Raw genomic sequence first — 22,624 nt, 5'->3', positions numbered from 1 at the left:
GTTGCAGTTATATATCATAATGTTTTTGCCTAGGCATACATGTGCATGTAGCTTAAGTATATTTCATACATGTACATCTTTCTTATGATCTATTTTTATTTGAAAGCAAATTACAGAGAGAGCAGGAGAGACAGATAAAGAGATCTTCCATCTGCTCAAACCAGCTCCTCTATGAGCTGCTGGCAGCACAGGCTGAGGTTTAGCCATACTACCCACAGTGCCAGCCTTATAGTTACATCTTTAAAGCATAAGTCTTTTCCCAACTAAAATATTTAATATAATGAAAATTATTAGAATTGATAATTACTAGCTAGAAAATTTTCTAATCAGAAAAATAATTTCAAATAAAGTAAAAATGCTGAAAAATTGTAGAAATAATATAAAACTGTATTGCCATGTACTGTAACCTAAATTAATGTATCATAATTATCAGAGGGAACAATCCCTGAAGCTTTAAGAATTACCTTCTGTAATGCTTTCAATTCTATTCCTTTTTTCTCTCTTCCTGTGTGTTAAACTGAGCAACCTTGCAATTATAATTATTAAAATCTTGACATCTTTGGCTAGAAGGAAACATGTCACATAAAATTTGTAACTAATTTTTCTCACTTTTCCTTAGCCACATCATAGTGTCTTCTAAGATATGTACAATATTATGTGGTTATGAATCATCTATTAATAAATTCATAAGTTGTGTGCATTTGAATTTTTCTTTTAACTTAGAAATTAACAGATAGTATATATTTTAAGTTAATGTCCATTAATTTAGGAGTGACCAAAATATAAAATGAAATTACTAAATATGACAGAATGCTATGTATTTTCAGACTGCTGTTATTAACCTATAACATGCAGTAATGGTTCTTTAGCCCATTATAATCAACAGTTAAGTACTAAAAAACTAATTGCCAAAACAGAAACTAAATCAGTACAATGCTGAACACTTCAAATGCACAAATAATTTAACCACTATTCAATGTAAGAGTCAGGGTTATAGATTTTTATTTATTTGCTTTAATTCTTACAGCATCCTGGGTAATATTATTAACGCCCTCTTTTACAAAGATAAAACTCAGACTTAGAAAGATAGGCATTAATTGTATGATACATTTCAAAAATAAAAAAATTTTTTTAAAAAAGAAAGACACTGTTCTAGCAAAGTTCTTACTGAAATGCTCTTAAAGGATAGTGCATCTGAGTACATTGTGAGTTTTAAACCAAAGCAGCATATTGGAACTGCACAAATTGCTTTAAAATCTCATGATTTTGTAAAAATTTCATGTATATTTGCATTAGGTTCCATAATGTGATATTTTTATTTGAATATAAAAGTATTTCCCAAAATAATTATTTGAATAAAACTACTCCTATGGGAAAATCACCATATTCAACCAGTACCTTTACTTTTCCTTTTTAATATTTCTTTATTTGAAAAGAAAAACATATATCTCTCTCCACATCTGGCCACAATGGCCAGGCTTCTGCCAGACTGACCCCAGGAATGAAGAGTTTCTTACAGGTCTCCCGTTTGGGTAGCAAGAACTCAAACACATGGTCCATCTTCACTGTTTTTTCCCATACATGAGCAGGAAGCTGGATCAGAAGTGAAACAGCCAGGATACAAAATATGCTGATGTTGCAGGCCATGACTTTGTTCACTATGCCATAATGCCAACTCCCCAGTCAATAATTTTTCATATCTCCTGTCACACCATCCAATAACCTGTATGAGAAGTATGGGACCAAATAGCCTAGCCAAATTTTTCGAATCCAGGATTGCTTGACTCCAAAATTCTTTTTATTTTTCTGCAAAAAAAAAAAGTGTTAAATGTTTATTTGTAAAATATAAGCAGTTCTTAATTTTTTTTCTTAGATAATGTCTCTTCTTTCTATTGCCAACACCAACTGTCCACTTCGCTCATCTTGATTATAAGAAAGTTTCTTCAGCTGGTCTCTGAATACAGTACCTTCCAATTCATTATTTACACGACAACCAGGGTGATTTTTCAGAAGTATGCATCTTCTTAGTCACAGATTATTTTAAGCTGTTCTCTTTTCTTACCATGTTTTAGTTATTGAGCCTTCTGTTTTAAAAAAAGGATTCATTTATTTTTATTGCAAAGTCAGATATACATACAGGAGGAAAGAGGAAAATCTTCTGTCTATTGATTCACTCCCCAAGTGGCCACAACTGCTGGAGCTGAGCCAATCTGAAGGCAGGAGCCAATAGCCTCTTCCATGTCCCACAGCCTCTTTCATGTCTCCCACACAGGTGCAGGGTCCCAAGGGTTTGGGCCATCCTCGACTGTTCTCCCAGGCCACAAGCAGGGAGCTGGATGGGAAGCGGGGCTGCCAGGACATGAACAGGCACCCACTAGACTACCATGCCAGGCCTATGCCTTCTTTTAATCCCAGAACATACCATGCTCCTCTTCTTGGAACTCTGATATACTATTTCCTTTACATATAATGTTCTTTATGATCCCTTTCATTCCTTGAAGTCCAGATCAAGCATCATTTCCAATGCTGGCATTTTGGCCTAATAGTTAAGATGTCTGCATCACATATTGGAGTACTTGAATTCAAATCCCAGTTCAGCTTCCAATTCTAACATTTCCTGCTCATGCAGAACCTTGGAGGCAGCAAGTGATGTGTCATAGTTATGATTGTATCATCCACATCGGAGACCTGGGTTGAATTCCAACTCAGGCTCAGACTGACCATTACAGGTAGTTGGGGAATGAACCTGGGGATAAGAACTAGCTTGCTTGTTCATTCTGTTAATCACCACAAGCTAATAAAAGTTCCAAGATAAGGTGGAAAACACATGCTTCAAAGATATCTTAGCGTATAAGATTATCTTTAAAATACTTATGATGCTTGATTTGTTTTCTAGCAAACTGTGAATGAATCAAGATCAATATTTCTCAAAAAGCTGTTCATGAACTATATTTTTAAAATTTATTTAGTTATTTTATAATTCCATCATACAGTTCCATAGACTCTGGGTGTTCCCTTCCCCGGTCTCCAGCCCACTGTCCCCACTGTTTTGCCCCATGTCATTACAATGGTATAGTGTTTCACAATCAGGCATAAACCTATCATTCTGTTATTTAAGTGTATGCTGACATTGTAGGGCTGGACGTTGGTGAAGAGTTCAGCATCCTATGGTCAAGATACACTGAGCAAAGAAACAGTGTTTTAAAAGCTAGATTGAACATACCAGTTATTGTTATTTAATGTTTTTCTCTTTTAAACTTTATTTGATATTAAGTAATCAAATTTCACTTATTTCGCAAAGCAGATAATAGGAGTGTGATGATGCTTCCTGTCCTACCATAACCTCTCTTCTTTTCACACGCCCCATTCATCCTTCATATTCTTTTTTTTCCTAATTTTTGCAAATGCATACTTTCATTTACTTCACAGGATTAACACCCCCTTGGCTAAAGATACCAGCAAATAGCATGTAAAAATTAAAACAAAGCTTATTGCCTAGGAGCAACAAAGCCTATTCCCTAGGAGCATAGACAAAGGTTGCAAACAAAAATCAAATGTCAGTTACACTCATATAGATATACTTTGATGTACCTTGTGTATGAGAAAACATTGTCTTTGGAACTGTCTTTTTGTTAATCATGATGGCTTCCAGCTGCATCCATTTAATTATAAAAGACAAAATTTCATTCTTTTTTTATGACTGAGCAGTATGCCCTAGTGTATTTATATATTTGTATGTATTTGTACATTTTCTTTATCCAGAGTTCAGTTGGTGAACATTTGGGATGTATTTAAATTTCTTTGTTCCTTCTTCACTTCCACTGTTTCACTTGCTATTTAATCTTTGCTTTAGGTTCTAGTATAATGCCTGCAGCTGGAACAATGTACCTAACAACTTCAACTGGATATCCTTACACCTATCATAATGGTGTTGCTTATTTTCATACTCCAGAAGTAACTTCTGTCCCACCACCTTGGCCTGTAAGTAATTTTCTTTTGGAAGCATCTCAAGTCTATTATACTGATTTTTCAAATATTTGCTTTATTTCTGAAATATTTCAGTCACAGATAAATGCGCAAATAAAAACATAGTACTCTACCACCCAAATTAAACAGATGTTAGTGTTTTCGTTATTTAAGTTATTTTTAAGGAGGAGGAAGTAAAATAAAACAAATTCAGATTGTTTACTTATCTCCACTCCTTTATTCTTTTCTCCTCAGAATTATCCAGAATATTTTCCTGCCATCTTGATAAGTGTTTACTATGAATACACACGTGCCCTTAAACAATGTGTATTATTGCTGAGGGTGGTTTTTAAACATTTAAATCTTACTTTTTTACTCAACAATATATTTTTTAAATTAAACCATTTTGATCCATATTTTTAGATTATACCATGTATCTATTTCACTTGTTTTATAATATTCTGTTGTCTATCATATTTTTTTTTAAGATTTATTTTTATTGGAAAGTCTGATATACAGAGAGGAGGAGAGGCAGAGAGGAAGATCTTCCAACCATTGATTCACTCCCCAAGTGGCCACAGTGGCTAGACCTGAGCCAATCCAAAGCCAGGAGCCCAGATCCTCTTCTGGGTCTCCCACAGGCTTTGGGCAGTCCTCAACTGCTTTTCCAGGCCTCAAGCAGGGAGCTGGATGGAAAGTGGGGCTGCTAGGACATGAACCGGTGCCCATATGGGATCCCGGTGCATGCTAGGCAAGGACTTTAGCCACTAGGCTACCATGCAAGGCCCTTTTATTTTTTTTATTAATAGATATTTTAAGTTTTTTCCACAATCAAGGCTTCTCAAAGATCCAGATCTTGTGTGTATTATATGAATATTTCTGTAGCATAGTGGTTTTCCAAGATTTTGCTTGATATGCTGTAAAATATTTTAGATTATGCATATATGTAATCATACTTATTTTGGTATTTGAAATTTATCATGCACTTACATAGTTTCAGCATATTAAATATTGAATATTTTCTTTACATTTTATCAAACTTTTATACCTAGGGATTTAGCTTATTTTAGCTTATTTTGATAATGTAAAGTATCTGCTTAGTCAAGAGGGGCCTGGCGGCATGGCCTAGCAACTAAAGTCCTCGCCTTGAATGTTCCGGGATCCCATATGGGCGCCGGTTCTAATCCCAGCAGCTCTACTTCCCATCCAGCTCCCTGCTTGTGGCCTGGGAAAGCAGTCCAGGACAGCCCAAAGCTTAGGGACCCTGCACCAGTTTGGGAGACCCAGAGAAAGTTCCAGGATCCTGGCCTCAGATCGGCATAGCATCGGCCATTGTGCTCACCTGGGGAGTGAATCATTGGACAGAAGATCTTCCTCTCTGTCTCTCCTCTTCTCTGTATATCTGAGTTTGTAATAAAAATAAATTAAAAAAAATTAATTAAGAGAAGCTAAATGAAACATTGTATGAGAAAATTCTGATTATTTTTAGGCTGAAATAAATGAATGAGTTCATATGTATTCCTGTGACATTCAGCTAATTTTAAGTTTGTTCTCTGGATGAAAATAAAGAACTGCATTCCTTTAATATTACCATACAAGGTCTTTGGCTTTTCTTCCTCCAGTTTCTCAGGAATTGTGTAATTGCTTGAAATCGTGATGATATTTACATTCCGATATAAAGCATTATAGCAAGATCCAGAGTAAGTAAGAAATGTGCCTTTTTTTTAAAGAGAGGAAAACAATGATGGTTAAAGAATTTTTAAAACAGTACACAGATGAGTTTATAAGGAGAGCAAATCATAAAAAAGAACATAAGTTGATTCTGAATTGTTACTTTTAAGATAATTCAGCAACCCGTGTCACTGAAAAAAAATGTGCTCCCTTAATCTGCATTGGTTTAAGCCAAAATATATGCATTGAATCGCAGTTTCATATTCATAATGTGTTCACATCCTTGATTATTGTTGCCAAAGAGCCTTGCAAAGTGAGCCGCAGTGGCAACAGGTTATGAGAGCTCTAATTTCTCCATAATCTGCCAACCCCTATAATTACTATTTTTACATTTTTGTCAATGTCATTAGAGAGTGGTATTTTTTTACTACTCATTTGCCTAATTACTGATAAAATTGAGCATATTTTCATATATACTAACTGGCCATTCCAGTTTCTTCTGTGAACTGCCTGCTCATATTCTTTGTCAGTTTTTCTGTTGGGATGATCTTTTTTCCTTGAGTTCTTTAAATATTAATGTTTTATGTTGTAAATATCCTCTAGTTTTGCCTTGCCCCTTTATGCTCCTTCTCATTAAAAAATTAGGATATTTTTGCTCCTTCTTTTAATGTCAAGAAATGTCATCTTGTTTTCCTTTATGGTTTCAACCCCTAGTATCTTATTTTGCAAAGAATTCTTCGTTATTACAAGAGTGAAAATGTTCTCCTATATTTTACTTTTTAAATAGTACAATGTTACTGCTTTTCACATGCATGTTTTAAACCTCAACTTACATATTAACTAATCCATGCTTCTACTGCTGTTTGAAATGAGTCATCTGTCAAATATCAAGTGTCCATCTGTTTTCATTATTGTGGCTTTATAACTTTGTTCTTTAAGAATCTTTTGTCCTTTTGTCTTTGTCTTATAAGAATAAATTTTGTAATTCAACTTGTTGGGTTCTGTTGAGAGCACTTATTAGGCTTTTATTAGACTTTCACCTAACGCACAGGTTAATTGGAGACATTAAATGTTTTATAATGCAGAGTCTTCCCATCTATGAACGTGATATGTTTGTTTTCTTTTGTTTCTACCACCTATTAAAAATCTTTTTTCTTTAAAAAGTTTGACAAAACTGCTGAATCTACTCTTAATATTCTGTAGTTTTTTATCTTTTTGTAAATGCTAATTTTTCTTTTAAAATAACATGTCATAGTAATTTGAGACTCATTTGTGATAATGCTTTTGATTATGCAATGTTGATAATATAACCCTGCCAAGAGTTCATTTAAACAATCAATTATAATTCAGTATATGGCTATATTTTTATATTCTTTTGTTTCTCATTTTTCCCACAAAACTGGTAATATTTCTGCTATAATATTAATGTAGTAATATCATAAACTTACTCTTAAAAGTAAAATAAATAAAAGTAATTCACTATTTAGCTTAAAATATATGTATGTATATATTTGTGTATCTTCACACAAAGAGACATGCACAAACAGTGTAAGCCCCAAAGATACTCCTTTTTTTAAAAAAAAATATTTATTGTAAAGGTAGGTATACAGAGAAGAGCTTAAAGATATTCTTAACCAGTTTCACTGCCTCGGCACTAATGCTTTTTTATTTTAATATTTTTGTTTTGAATTTTGAATTATGTTGTACATTTTTGTATAACTAATGATGTTTTGATCCAGGTGATTCCTTTGTTGTAGAATCTGTCGTGTGCATTGAAGAACATTTAGAAGTGTCCCTAGCCTCCCTGTAGTTAGGATAACCGGAAATGTCCCCTAATTTTGCCTGATATTCTCTGGTGGACAAAGTCCCTCATGGTGAAGAGTCACTTCCCTAAAGCAATTAAATAAGTTACTTTTATTCTGTTTGCCAGTTTTTTTTTAAATTACAAAAAGGATTGAATTTTAACAAATTCACTTTTCTGTCTGCTAAAATTATATTGTTTTTCCTGCTTTAATCCACTAATGTAGATCGCATTATTTTCTACCACCGCATTATTTTCAGCGGCAACACTAAAAACCATGAGGCACACTCTTGAGGGTCCGAGAAAAACCGGAACCGGACCCCTCACTGCCCAAAGTGGCAGCGTTTCTCTGCTGCTCCTGTCCCCATTGGTCTAAGCTTTCCTCTTCCACTTCTCTAGCCCTAATTCCCGCCACCCTTCTTCCCATATTACTTCTTCCCATACTTTCCCTGTCTCCTTTCCACCACCCTTCTTCCCGCCCCCCGTCTGTCTGTGTTTGTCCATTCGTCTGTCCTAGTCCATTGTCGTCCCCCTAGCTTTTACAGGCTACTTTTATATCATTCTCCACCAATCACTTCTCCCCGTGGGTCCACTTGGCGCTACATGATAGGCCAATAGCAATGACATAATCACACAGGGGAGAGGGGTATTAGTCAATGCTGTGACTTCCTGTTTACCTGCTGGCGAGACCAACCCCCCTCCTGGCCCTGGGCCAGCCGCCATGTTGTGACAGCCTCTCCTAATCCCAGGAGCGGCTTTAGCGCCCCGCTTCCCACAATTTTCTAAAGTTAATGAGGTGCAATTTTATTAACATATCATTATAGTCTGTGAATCATGCAAAACTGTATTTATTCTGTTTTGAGGATATGAACACTAAAACAAAACAATGTAAGTTAAACCTTTTAGTAGAAATTGGCTTTTAATTACTGTCTTTAGGGCCATTTTGACCATTTGCAGCACAATTTACCTATATAAGTGATGATTTGGTTTTAAGTAATCTGATTTGGGCCCTCCTACATCACTTTAGGTAATCAAGTGTTACTTGCACTTTCTTCAGCTATAGATACAACACTTACGTATGCATCACTTACATGATAATAAGCCTTTACGTTTATTAGATAACTGATTTATTTAATAGAATTTGACAAGTGCTTCAGTAAATAAGGCATTTGCTGTAACTAAATATATATATACCAGGGGAATGGAATGTTGATTATTTGTAAGTAGGGAGAGATTAGCGAGAAAACCAGATATGATAACTCATTAGTTCTGAATGCTACTGTAAACATTAACCACCTACTGCTAGTCTCCACAGTAAATATAACAAACATTATTACTCTAAGACCAGATGCCTTTTTCTGCTAAATATTCTCTTGGAATTATATTTTCACAGTTTTTGGAAATAATGGTTTCTAGTGATTATTTTGAGAATTACCATGGAAGTAAAACCACATTTAAGTAGGAATAATGTGTTAATTTTAATAAAAAGACTTAAAGTTGACAGTGTTATTAACAAGTAGAAAATAGCATTTCTATACCTAAGTCATAGATTGACTTGCTTCAGGCAATACTTTGAAGTAAATTCTATCAGTGAGATATTTTGTAGAATTTTGACATAATTTTTCTATTTTTCCTTCATCTTAAAGTCACGTTCTATATCTAGTTCTCCTGTGATGGTGGCTCAGCCCGTTTATCAGCAGCCTGCATATCACTATCAGGTAAATGTTAAATTATACTTAAAATCCTCTATGTACTTTCAGCCTCACTCTTGTAACTTATTTTTTCTTGCTGATGCAAATATTCTACTAATTAAAAAGAAATAGCTAAACCTTACTAGAAAATTTCTTTTTTTTTTTTTTTGAGGCAGCTATACAATGTTACACAAAAAGATGCCCCATTTGCTTCCTTTTACCAAGCAGTTTTGTTCCCTGTTTGACAGGTACTCTAAAGTCCTTCGCAATAATTCGCAAAGTAAGATACAGATATTGGACCACAAAGTTATTTTTTTCAGGTTACTTTTAACATTAAATCAGAGTCTTGTCATTATATTTAATATGATGTATGTTAAAATAGATAATATGTTGTAGCTTATTTTCTGTTTTAACAGCTTTTCTTAATTAGCACTATTCATTTCATTAATTCTGGTGAGAAATTGGAGATAAGTGAATTAAAATGCCAGACCATTACAACAGGGTTGTAAAACTATGGTTCACAGACCAAATAGAGCTAAAGAGGCTGTTCTTAAGAGAAAGGCATTATTGGAACTCTGCTCAATTGTTTACATGTTGTCTGGCTGCTTTTGTAATACAGTGAAAAAAATGAAATGAATAGTGTTTTAATACCAGTATTTCCTACTAATTTTTTTTAAATTTTTATTTTTAATGTTGTTTACGTGATTGAGAAGGGTGCATGTCCATATGGGCCACTGATTAGGGTTGGAATTGTCAAGCTATGGAGGAAAGTGGTTGGGTGGGACAAATGTTTCCCATTTTTTCTTTTTATACTGTATCTGTAGGAGGTGGGTGTAGGGAGGAAAGGAAGATCGCCCCTTGTTGCCAAACTGCATTAGCACCCAGGGATAACAGATGAACATTTGATGTCATCCCAGAGACCCTGAAGTGGGGAAGAATGTTCCAAGGGTGTGAATTCAATAATTCTGAGGCATTGTTGGTTTCATTTCTCCAGGGTTCAGAAAATCTTACTAAGATCTGTTAGTTGACCAAGTCCACCTTGGTGGTATATATACACACTCTGACACTTGGTGCCAAAGCTTGGCCAGGAGAGTTGGCCAACCTGTGATTTTCTCTATGGCCAGAGTTTGCATCTAGCAATCTAGTTGGGGAGTCCCCCAGGAAACCTTGCCTGGGGTGACCCCAGACCTAACTTGTGTGCACCAACTAGTGGGGTCCTATTCAGTCTGTCACCTGTATCAACCTAAATGTACATACCAATGAATGCAGTTAGCTGGTCAGTTCTGCCTCCAACCCCACCTCCCATGCAAACCCACCAGTGCTACAACCTAGCCCAACCCAGCCCATCACTAACCCAATCCTTATGCACACCAGTGGGAACTGCAGCCTAGTCAGTGTTCTGGGCCAGCATGCCACCCAGCCGGAAGACTGGGCTGCGGAACCATGCACTTATAGGACCATGGGCTGTATGTTGCTCAGGAAAGGGTGTGTGGGATGTGAGAGAGGTGAGACTGTAGTTGCCGGTCAGCAAGTGGGCTGAGACCAGCAGTTTGGAGGAGGGAAACTACAAGACCTTTCTGGATCAGTTAAATGCACCCAGCCACATGGGAGACCTGAGCTGGAATAGTTAGTATCAACCATTGCCAAGTATCACCCACTGGCATGCAACTAAAGCTAGGGCTTGATGGCCTACCTGGCAGGGCTTGACCACAGTACTGATCAGTGAGTGTCGGAACAGCGGATAGGTCACATTATGCTGGGTCATGACACTAACCAGCAGGTAAGAGAACCAGACCTGGGGGCAGATTCTATGGGAGATATACGGGCTCAGCCTTGTGGAACAGTACTATGCACTGGATTGCTCAAGATCTGGGAGTGATGACAGGCCAAGCTAGGCATGACCATGAAAGTCACAAACATTCATACATGCTGGAGTTGGGAATAGGTTGGGCTGGTCCAGATTGCAGCACCAAGAAGTGCAACCAAAAATTGGATGTGGGCTGGGCCATGCCACAACATCTGCCAGCACTCACAGAGGCTGAGAGTGGGGATCAGAATATGCTGGGTAAAGACCTAGCACCCATTGGCATTCATAAAATCTGGGTCTGGGAGTGGGTCTGATAGGGGAAGTTGGGAAACTCCCCTGGTGGGGTGTATCTCCCACTGGTGAGCATGTGAGTAAGGGCTAGGTGTTGGTCAGACTGAACAAGACTGTTCCATGTGTCAGCATGGAGTGGGTTGCCTCTGAGAGCATGTACCAGGCTGGGCCAGGCCAAACCATAGCACACTGTCAGGAGCCAAGATGAGGTATGGGCTATGCCAGGCTAGATGAGGCTATCATACCTACTGGTCGACATGACAGCCAGGGATAGGGGCACGCTACATAGGGTGCTGCAGCACCCACCAGTGAGTGTTGTTTCTGGGGACAGGCCAGACCAGCCAGGCGGCAGCATCTATGGCAAGGGCCAAACCAGGGAGTCTACACCAGGCTGGGTCAGAGCAGCAAGAATACTCAAGATCTGTGAATGGGAGCAAGCCTGATTGGGAAGCTAAGAGAAACCCAGCTTGGCTGTGATTCCCACTGGTGAGCACAAGAGCCAGGATGGGAGTAGCAAACTGGGCTGGACATGACTACTGCATCCCTCAGCATGGGTGTGGACTGGGTCTGGGGTGTGCCAGACTTGGCTAGGTTCTAACACCAGCTGGTGCTTGTGCCAGAGCGGTTGTAAGACAGGCTGAGCTAGCACCTGCTGAACCACATGAAAACTGGGTCTTGGGGTGGGCAAGGTATAGGTGGGCTGGAGCACCCAACAGTAAGAGCCAGAATGACTATGGGCGGTCACTCAAGGCCACTGTACCTGCTAGGACAGGAGGTGGGCCAAGTCAGTCTAGGCCAAGCATCCACCAGTATGCACAAGACTTGTGACTGGGAAGTGACCAGAAAGAGGAGCTTAGAGAATTCCTCTGTCAGGATACAGTCGCTGCAGGTGAGTGCAAGAACCAAGGCTGGGAGCATCCCAGACCAGGAGTAGACTGTAACCGGGGCAGGTTATAGTACCCTCCAGTATACATGTGGATCAGGTCTAGGGGAACAGCCGGGCTGGCCCAGTTCGTCATATCCACTAGCAGATGTGAAAACCAGGACAGGGTGCATGACAGTCCAGATTGGACCCAATGTGAGCACCAGTCAGTTCACATTAAGGCCAGAGCCAGGGAGCTAATTGGGCTAGGCGAGGCAGCAGCACACACCAGCATGAGCTGGAACTAAGGGCAGGCCAGATGAATGATGAGATGAAGGCAGGCCATGCCAGGCTGGGCTGCAGCAACTACCAGCAGATGTAACACCCTGGCGAGTGGGCTAGTAAGTAGGAGGACTTCAGGGACTCCCCTACTGGGTTGTTGCTCTCACTGCTGAGTATGAGAGCTGGGACTTGGAGTGGACCAGGCTAGGCAGAGCTACAAAACCCACTGACCTGCATTTGAGTTGGATTAGGGGGAGAGCCAGACTGCACTGCAAGACCCTATCTACTGGTATTTGTATGAACAAGAGTAAATGCAAGCTGGCCAGGCTTTGCCATAGCATCAGCTGACAAATGCTGGAACTGAGGGCAAGTCCTGTCAGGCTAGACCACAGTGTTAGATGATGGCCACCGACCGCCCGCCCGCTTGGTGAAATAATATCGGCAAGTTGTTCAGAGTTGAGATGGAAGCTTTATTGGAAAATCCGCTCCTGGGCCCCCCTTCGCGCAGAGGGGAAGGAAGAGGGAAGCGAAAAGGGCCTCTGAGATACGTGTGGAGGAGTTTTATACCCCTCTAGGCATGTGGGAAGGCAAAGGGGCTGTCTGTGCCCCAACTATGCAAGGAATGTCCATTCAGGTGTGCCATTGGTCACCTGGAATCCCGCCAGGTAGGTGACGTAACTGGCTCCTGTGGCCCCTCCTCCTGTTACAGGCTGGAGCCTAGGAGATGTGGGGGCGGGGCAGACCAGACCCTAGTCTCCAGTGCCCTGGGCAGCCATCACACAGTACCACTTGGAAAGTACAAGATCCAAGACTGAGATTGGGCCTAGTAGTAGGAAATATGTAGGCACCCCTCTCTGGGCTACAGCTCACACTGGTGAGTGTGAAAACGAAGGCTGGGGGTGGCCTGCCAGGACAGGCAATAGAACCTGCCAGTGTAAGTTTGGGCTGGATAGTGGGGTCAGTCAGACTGGCTTAGGCACTCACTGATATGCATTAGAGCTGAAAAGGATACAGGACAGACTAGATCAGTCTTCTGTATATACCATCATGCACAGGAAACAGCTGGGGGCTGCCCAGTGTGGGTTACTGGGGGTTGCTCTGATTAGGTTGCAGTTCCGCTAATGTACGTCAGGGCTGGTTTTTTGGTGTGCAGGGTTAGGTTGGGCCATGGCATTCATCAGTTTGTGTAAGAAATGGAGCTGGAAACAGAACTGGCTGGGCAACTGCAACCACCACTGTGTATAGTCTGATGTGGGTGATGGTATGGGGTCACCTCTGGTGAGGTTTCTTTAGGGACCCTCCCTTCCAACTTGAACACTGCTCAAAACTCCAACCACAGGGAACACCATAGGATCTGTGGTCTGGCCGTGGAGTACATGAGTCAGAACTGAGCCTCCTTAGTTTGCTGAAGCCTGTGCACTAGACAGCATGCTCAGATGCACATGGGGGACAAGACAGATCATTGAGGCCATCAGAGGACATCTAATACCATGTAGGGCAGAACACATCGGACAACTCTCTCAGCCAAGCTTTGACAGCAAGTATCTAGGCAAGTAGAGACTCTAGGGTGGACTATGTCAGCCAATGAACCTTGGAATGATTTTCTTGACTTGAGCAATGAAATCAACATCTCAGATCTGTCACAACCACTTTAGCAGTACCCTCAAAACATACTCCACATTGGGGACCCTAGGATGACATCAAGAGGCCATCCCACATCTCTGGGTACCAAAGTGGTTAGGCTGCTGGGAACAGCCCTCTCCTCTTCCCCCTACCCCTAGCCACAGGAAGAAAAAAAAATGTAATTGGTATTGCACTAAATTTGTAATCACTTTTGATTGTATTGTAATCATTTTAACTATTAATTCTTCTAATCCATGTATACAAGAGACTTTTTGTGTCTTTATTTTGTTTAAAAAAATTTATTTATTTGAAAGACCAAGTGATAAGGAAAGGGGAAAAGATGGAGTGTCCGAGGGAAGAAGGAAGAGACAGAGATGGGGAGAGAGAGAGAGTCCTTCCATCCACTAATTCACTCCCCAGTTGCCCACAACAGATGGGGCACTGATCCAGACTGAAGTCAGGAGCCATGAACTCCATCCAGATTGCCCACATGAGTTGTAGGAGCCAAGTATTTTCTACTGTCTTCCCAGATACATTAACAGGGAGTTGGATCAGCAGTAGAGATGCCAGGAGTCAAACCAGCGCTTCACTAGGGGATGCCAGCATTATAGGAAGCAATTTAGTTCACTGTACCACAACACTAACTACTTATTTTCATCAGTGTTTAGTAGTTTTCATTACTAAGACATTGAAAATGAAGGAAATTCTGTCAAGTACAGCAAAATAAATGAAACTAGGATATGTTAAAAGAATGTAGCAAATACAGGAAGTTACTACATATTCATGCTTTAAGAAGTTCCCAGGAAGAATTGTGAAGTACTTATTTTGGTGCAGAAAGATGTAAGATCCAATCATTTTTTTCACAAACTATACATTTTCCATGCTATTTTGAGGGACTCAGACTCTTCAAATGTATGGATTTCAAAGCATTTTCAAAATAAACTTATTTTTAAATTCCATTTCCACAGACTTCAAGGATATATTATATGGGAACAGAAAGAAATCTGAGCATAGACTCGTGATTACCAGAGGTTGGGATGGAGGGGCAAGGAAGGATAGAAACTGGACAACAAATGCTGAAACAAGATAGAATAAATAAGTCGAGTGTTCCACAGAACATTCGTTGACTAGTTCACACTTATGTGTCCATTTTGTGAAAAACTAGAGGAGAGGCACTGTAAGGCTCCACTATAAAGAAATTAAGGAAATAGAATCTAGATGGCAGAATAGGGTAAGGACACATTTAAACAGACGGAGAAATATTAGCCAGTGTGAAACAAAGAGGGCACATTCCAGGAAACGGGAATTGATAGCTTAAACTCATCAATCAAACATCATAGATTAGTAGACTGGCTTAAACAAAATCATACTCCATCAATCTGTTGCCTATAGGAGACAATTTCGCCAACAAAGATCAGTGGAAACTATATCATGGATTTCTATTTTCTTATTAGTTTCACTTCTTCAAAACACTTTTTTTCTGATTAAATTCTTCAGCGACTCATAGATCATGCACTAGCATCATTTTCTTCAAGAAGGTCCTTGATTTTCTTTTTCATTTCTTCAGCGAAATGAATTAGTCATTCAGTATCTTGTTATTTAACTTAATGATGTTGTTAATTTCTTTTTTTCTTTCTGTTGTTCATTTTGTTTTGTGCCTTTTCATTTAAGGGGATGTGTAGTAACTGTGTAATGGACACTATCATATCTAGCAGCATGTTATCTAACTTCATGACATTGTAAATTTCTGTTTTTCTTCCTGTTGTTGATTTTGTTTTGTGGCTTTTCATTTAAGGGGATGTACAGTAACTGTGTAATGGAAACTATCATATCCAGATTGTGAGGACACAATGCAGTATGCATCCCTACTTCCAGACCAAAGATGGACTCCCAATGAAACTATTTACTATATCTTGACAATAGGATGCTGGACTCTCTGCCATTGTCCATGCCCGCAATGACAGACATATGACTGTGTATGAAGAACTATACTTCAGTAATGATATAGGGGAACTCATAGGGGAGGAAATTGCAGAAGGGATAAGGAAAATGCCAGGAGCCTATGGAACTGTGTCATAAAATGATGATAAAAATAAATAAATAAATAATGAAAAAAAGAAATTAAGGAAATAGAATGCTGACTACTTAATTTTATCAGTTCATTCTGTATAACAATAAATAAATCTTTTTTAAAAAATTACTTTCTATCAGAAAAACAGATTTAGAGGGAAGGACAGAAAGATCTTCCATCCTTGGTTCTCTCCCTAAAATGGCCACAACACCTGTAGCAGAGCTGATCCGAATCTGGTAATCAAGTGTTTCCTCTGGGTCTCCCACATGCATATAGGGTCCCAAGGCTTTGGGCCATCCTCAACTGCTTTCCCAGGCCACAACCAGGGAGCTGGATGGGCAGTTGAACAGACTATCACAAGTACAAATTGGGATCCTGATGCTTGCAAGGGGGAAGATTAGCCAGTTAAGTCATGGCGCTGGACCATGTGAAAGATCATAGTATCAATTTGCAACATAATATTTTACAACACAGGGCGTTATTTTAGAGCAGGCATTCAGAATGTACACCTGCCATATGAGAGTGCCAGCATATGAGTCTCAGTTGTGCTCACTATTCCAGCTTTCTGCTAATACACTACCTATCGTGGGAGGCAACAGATGATAGATAGCACAACTACTAGTTGAGTTGTGCCACCCACATGGGAAACCAAGATCGTTTTGATGTTGCTGTTTCTGCCTTCTGCCTACCCTGGGCTGTTGTGGGTATTTGGAGAGTATCAGAAAATGGAAAAATCTCTGTCCATTGTTCAGTTAGGTTTCCCCACCTAAGCCAATTTATATTTGGTATTTGTGCTACATGTGCATATAAAAACTGATATATTCTTCAACTGACCATAAAATGAGCCAGCGTACATGTGTCCCTCTTTCTGTATATAGTTAAAATTTTAGAGACAATAGCTCAAATGTGTCCTCCTAATTAAATAAACAAAAATTAACTTAGCAGTGATACTTCCATAAATCATTTCTATCTTTTAGATATATTAGACTTTAATCTAGATATATGAATTAAAATACTTCTAATCTAGACTGTGTGCTTCTGTAAAACCAAAGCCATATAGAATGCCAGCACCACAGGTCAGAGGACTAGCCTGCTATACTTCACAGTATAGGCCCCAGTTTTTAAATTGATCTTTCTCTATTCCAATCTCCGAGTTTGCTTTTATCTATACATACTCTCCAATGAACCATAGCAAAGTTGTCTTTGGCAATATGTTGATCCATGTGACTTAGGTGAACATCATGACTCCTCTTGCAGTCCTACCTTGTATCTGATCCATTTCTTATTAATTTTGTTTATGCTTTTATTTGTGATGGAATTGAAGGTCCACTGTCATTCTTTCTCATGTAAACATCCAGATTTAACCCTCCTTTATAATGTCAGTATTTTTTTGATTGTTGCTTATTTTTTTGCCCTTTCAGGCCCCTACACAGTGTCTACCCGGACAGTGGCAATGGAGTGTTCCTCAGGTAAAAATTAACTTTCAAAATCTATTCTAAAATCCATCTTTCATTGTCTTCTTGGAAAAATTGCATGAATACTAAAGAGAACTAGATTTGAGAACTAGATTTAACTATGATTTCATTGGCAGTTTATTTGATCACTATAGTCTCATTTTCCTGTACTATACCTTTGTAAGTATCCTTATGTGATTTTTGTGAAGATCAAATGAGATCATATAAGTGAAGGTGTTTTATCAAATAAGAGTGCTGTATGAACACGAGAAAATTATGTTTTACTATTAGCATTATCGGAAAACATAGCATTCTTTTAGCTTCACTTCAGATTTTGCTTCTGTTTGGTTTCTGCTCCTAAAGTATTCTGTTTTCTAACATTTTTGATTACATAGCATTACACTAAAAAGACTGTTTAATGATATTTTTCACTTTCTGTGAAAAGTCATAAAACTTAAGAATTGACATTTATACCAATTTAAATGCCATATATCTTATTATTATAGCTTTTAGTGGTGATATTCATATGTTCACCATTATCATCTATATTTCTTTTTGAAGTTCTGAGAGACTAAGAACTTTCAGCACCTAACCAATGAAAACATGCTTTAATAATATTTACACAGTTGTAATTTATTTCAACCCAAAATAACCAGTCCATTGCTCAGATATTTCTATACTACTCCTGAGAAGGAGTTTTAGGAAAGTATGAAACAAATATTTCTTTTATCTTTTTGAGAAGTCATTTGATTTAACAGAAATAACTAATCATATTAGAATCAGAATAATGGTTTTGTGTTTTAGTCTCCTGCCTCTTCTACTCCATTCTTATACCTACAACCTTCTGAAGTTATTTATCAACCAGTGGAATTTGCACAAGATGGTGGGTGTGTTCCTCCGCCACTGTCTCTGATGGAATCTTCAGTTCCAGAGGTATGTATCATCTTTAAGAACACTTTTTTAATTTGTTCAGGAAAAACTGCTTCATCATGCACATATCCTCCATATCTCAAAATGCCTTGTATTAGGTTTCTTCACCAACAGAACCATTTTCCAAACCAACCGTTTCCTCTAGGCCAATCCCTGACTCAGTCTTTAAATAGTATGATATCAAACACTTTGCCTTCTCATTTTGCCTGTGTTGTTACTAACATTCTGTGGGCTAAAAGTATGTAATAATTAAGCCAACAGTGTGTTAGAATTCATCTTTATCCACATCCTCCCCAGCATTTTTATTTTTTATCCTCATTCTGAAATATACACCCCAAAGACATGAAATCATTATATGAAAAAGATACTTGCTCCACCACATTTATTGCAGCACTGCTCACAATAGCCAAAATATGGAATGACCAAAGTGTCCATCATCAGGGGAACAGATTTTAAACTGTATGCAATGGACTACCATCCAACAATTTTAAAAAAGAATGAAGTATTGTTGTTCTCAGTAAATGAATGAAATTGAAGGACATCATTTTTAATTGTCAGACACAGAAAGACAAAGATTGCATATTCTTCCTCCTGCATGGCAGAAATAAAATTGCCCACTCAATCTGAACACAAAATATTGATTACGTAGATGCTCAGATGGATTGGGGGAAAAAATAGGAGTTTAAATAAAAAATAATAGGGAGGTTTGCACATAGGCACACAGGCTAATCTCCATCCTGTGAAACCAGCATTCCATATAGGTGCTGGTTCAGGTCCTGGCTGATCCACTTCCCACCCAGCTCCCTGTCTAGGCCTGGGAAAGCAGTAGAGGATGGTCCAAGTTCTTTGGTCCCTGCACTCACATGGGAGCCCTGGAAGAAGCTACTCGCTCCCACCCTTGGGTCAGCTTAGCTCTGGCTGTTGGAGCCATTTGTAGAGTGAGCCAGCAGATTGAAGACCTTCTCTCTCCTCGCTGCATATTCTGCCTCTCAGGTGAAAGTAATTAATTAATTAAAATAGGAAACTCTGGATATTTTTCTTTGTGTTTCTAATACATCACTGATAGCATTACCATAGGTATCAGGAACTGTTTTAAATCAGTATTGTGGAAGATTAAAACATAATAGCCATTTCCCATCCTGTGAATTCATCAATTAATTTGTTTGAATGCTTAAGAGAGAGTTCCCAGCTGCCACTTCACTTCTCAGATGCCTAAAACAGATGGGATTAGACCAGGCCAAAGCCGATACCTGGAACAGAAAACCCACCAGCCGCCAGTGAGCAGCGATCTGGACTCCAGCCACAACCAGGGATGAGCAGAGGCCACAGATTGGCTCTTGCGACAGTCAGATGGAAGCTTGGGTTTGTACAGGGAACTTGGGAGGCAAAGGCTGGCTGGGATTCGCCAGTCCTGCCAAATAGTTTGGCCCAGCAACAAGCCAAAAGGGAATGTCAACGTCAGACTCCACAAGGCAGCAGAGTGGTGGTGGGTCGGAGCTAACAGCACAGGGACCAAATGCTGGAGTGGGCACATTTCCAGCTGGTCACACCCGGCTGATCCCACGGGGAGGACAAAGCCAACTTCGCATCCTGTAGGATCTGTGTGGCCCCAGATCGGAAAGCCAACAGCCCTGATTCTCTGGCAGTGCCACACTGGGTGCCATCTGTGTGTCTAAACACAAGATCAGCACCACTGACAAACCAGTTATCTGGGACAGTTGGCATCTTCCTAATCTGGAATACTGATTGAACATAAAAATCAACTTGTAGACCTTTAGGTAATACATCTTAGAAACTTGCACTAAGGAAAAGAATCCACCAAATAGGATTGCAATGTCAAAAGTTAAAAGAAGAGATATAGGCACAATGAATGTTACCAAAGATTCCCAGTAAAGGAACAAAAGCTTCTAACACCCTCAGAGTTAACTGAGGAAGAGATTGAGAAAATGGGGGGAGGGGGGGGATACAATTCAGAAAACTCGTCATAAAGCTTCTGACCAACAATGAGAAACACATAATACAGGAATTCAAAGAATTTAAGGAATATGACACACAGAAATGAATCAAATGAAAGCTGACATTTCGGATGTTAATACAGTGGAATAAATTAAAGTACATTGGAGAGTCTCAAAAATAGAATGAATGAAGCAGAAGGAAGAATCTCAGAATTGGAAGATATTTCCTGTCACCAGGAGGAAATAAAAAAAAGCTGGAAGCAGAGTTAGGCCAAGCAAAAAAAAAGTATGCAAGAATTAAAAGATATGATTAAAAGACCCAACAAAACAATTATGGGAGTTCCAAAAGGCGCAGAAATAGAAACATTGATTAAAGGTATATTCAAGGTGAAAACTTCACTAATCTGGAGAAAGAATTGAAAAACAATATACAAGAGGGTCACAGAACTCCCAACAAAGTTAATCAAAAGCAATCTTCACCACGACACATGATAACCAAGCTCTCTTCAGTTGAACATAAGGAAAAGATCCTTAAATGGCTTAAATGTGCAAGTGACAAAAATGCAAGCATCCTATACAGAAACCTCAATCAAACATACAGCTGACCTCTCAGATGAAACACTACAAGCCAGGAGAGAATGGAGTGACATATTCCAAACTCTAAAAGGGTATAACTTTCAGCCCAGAATAATGTATCCTGCAAAGTTCTCCTTTGTCTTTGAAAATGAAGTAAAATTCTTCCACAATAAAGGAAAACTCCCAAGAATTCACCTCTAAACCTGCTCTACTACCAAAACCAAATGTAAATGTGGAGAACATTCACTAAAAGGCTAACAGAAGAGTTAATCAAAGAACAACCCATTGCTTAAATGACAGGACCAAACCTACCTACCGATATTAATTTTGAATGTAGAGGACTGAATCAAAAAACAGAACTCATCTATCTGCTGCTTACAGGAGACACATCTCATCAACAAAGATCAGAGGAAACAAAGTGAATGGATAGAAAGAGATATTCCGAGCAAATGGAAAGGAATATTGTGTAGGTGTAGCCATTCTTATATCACATGATACAACTTTGATGTGAAAAACATTTAAAAAGATGAAGAGCAGCATGTAATGATCAAAGGAGCCATTCAACAAGAAGAGATCCCCATAATAAATGTATATATGCCAAAGGCATCTAGCTTCATGAAATAAGCATTAATGGGCTTAAAGGGAGAAACAGACTGCAATACAATCATAGTGGGTGATCTTAATACCCCATTAATATCAATGGAAAGATCAAAGAGACAGAAACTCAACAAAGAAACAACAGAACTCATCCAGACTCTGGAGCAAATGAACTTAGTTGATACCTACCAAATCTTTCATCCTACAGAGAATGCACTTTTTTCTCATCAGTACACGGGATCTTCTCCAGAATTGACCATGGTATAGGCCATAAAACAAGCCTCGGCAAATTTTAATAAGTTGAAATTATACCATGCATCTTCTCAGAGCATCATGGAGTGAAGCTAGAGACCAAGAAGTCAAAACACCCAGGAAGACTTGCAGACACACAGAGACTAAATAATATGTTAATAAATGAGTAATGGATTAGAATTGAAATCAAAGGAGAAATTTTAAAAAGTGCTTGAAACAAATGAAGGGATCAACACAACATATCGAAACTTATGGGACACAAGGCAGTGTTAAGAGGAAAGTTCTTCTCAATATATGCTTAAGAAACTAGAAAAGCACCAAGTAAATGAGCTAACAACACAGTTGAAGGAGCTAGAAAAACATCAGCAAAGCAATCTCAAGATTAGTAGGAAAAAAAGGAATTATCAAAATAAGGGAGGAAATAGAGACCAAGAGAACTTTACATATGTTCAATCAGTCAAAGAGCTGGTTCATTGAGATAATCAACAAAATTGACTCCCCACTAGCCCAACTAATCAAAAAAGGAGGGAGAAGATATGCATCCATAGCATCAGAGACAAAAAAAAAAAAATGACAGATACCTCAGACATACAGAGAATTAAGAACTATTATAAGCAACTATAAGCAAACAAATCAGAAGACCTAGAAGAGATGGACAGATTTTTGGACACATAACAATCCACCAAAATTGAATCAAGAAGCAATTGACAATGTAAATAGACCTATAACAAGGACTGATATTGAATCAGTAATTAAAGCCCTCCCAACCAAGAAAAGTCTTGGATCAGATGGCTT

The 22,624-nt window shown here is 38.8% G+C and overlaps 1 protein-coding gene across 2 annotated transcripts in view; it reads left to right on the top strand.

The window, feature by feature from the left end:
• The window catches only part of BOLL (boule homolog, RNA binding protein), a 47,619-nt gene that overhangs the window by 11,222 nt on the left and 13,773 nt on the right, over window positions 1–22,624 (top strand). For both annotated transcript variants that reach the window (XM_040971938.1, XM_040971939.1), the window contains 4 exons: window positions 3,854–3,981; window positions 9,085–9,156; window positions 17,487–17,534; window positions 18,324–18,452. In XM_040971938.1, the coding sequence (XP_040827872.1) occupies window positions 3,854–3,981; window positions 9,085–9,156; window positions 17,487–17,534; window positions 18,324–18,452 (377 nt within the window). The remainder of the gene's footprint in view (window positions 1–3,853; window positions 3,982–9,084; window positions 9,157–17,486; window positions 17,535–18,323; window positions 18,453–22,624) is intronic.

This window comes from Ochotona curzoniae, unplaced genomic scaffold (assembly GCF_017591425.1).
Source record: "Ochotona curzoniae isolate NIBS_2020 unplaced genomic scaffold, NIBS_Ocur_1.0 contig_2210, whole genome shotgun sequence".
Lineage (NCBI taxonomy): Eukaryota > Metazoa > Chordata > Mammalia > Lagomorpha > Ochotonidae > Ochotona > Ochotona curzoniae.
This window is presented reverse-complemented; position numbering and strand designations above follow the sequence as displayed.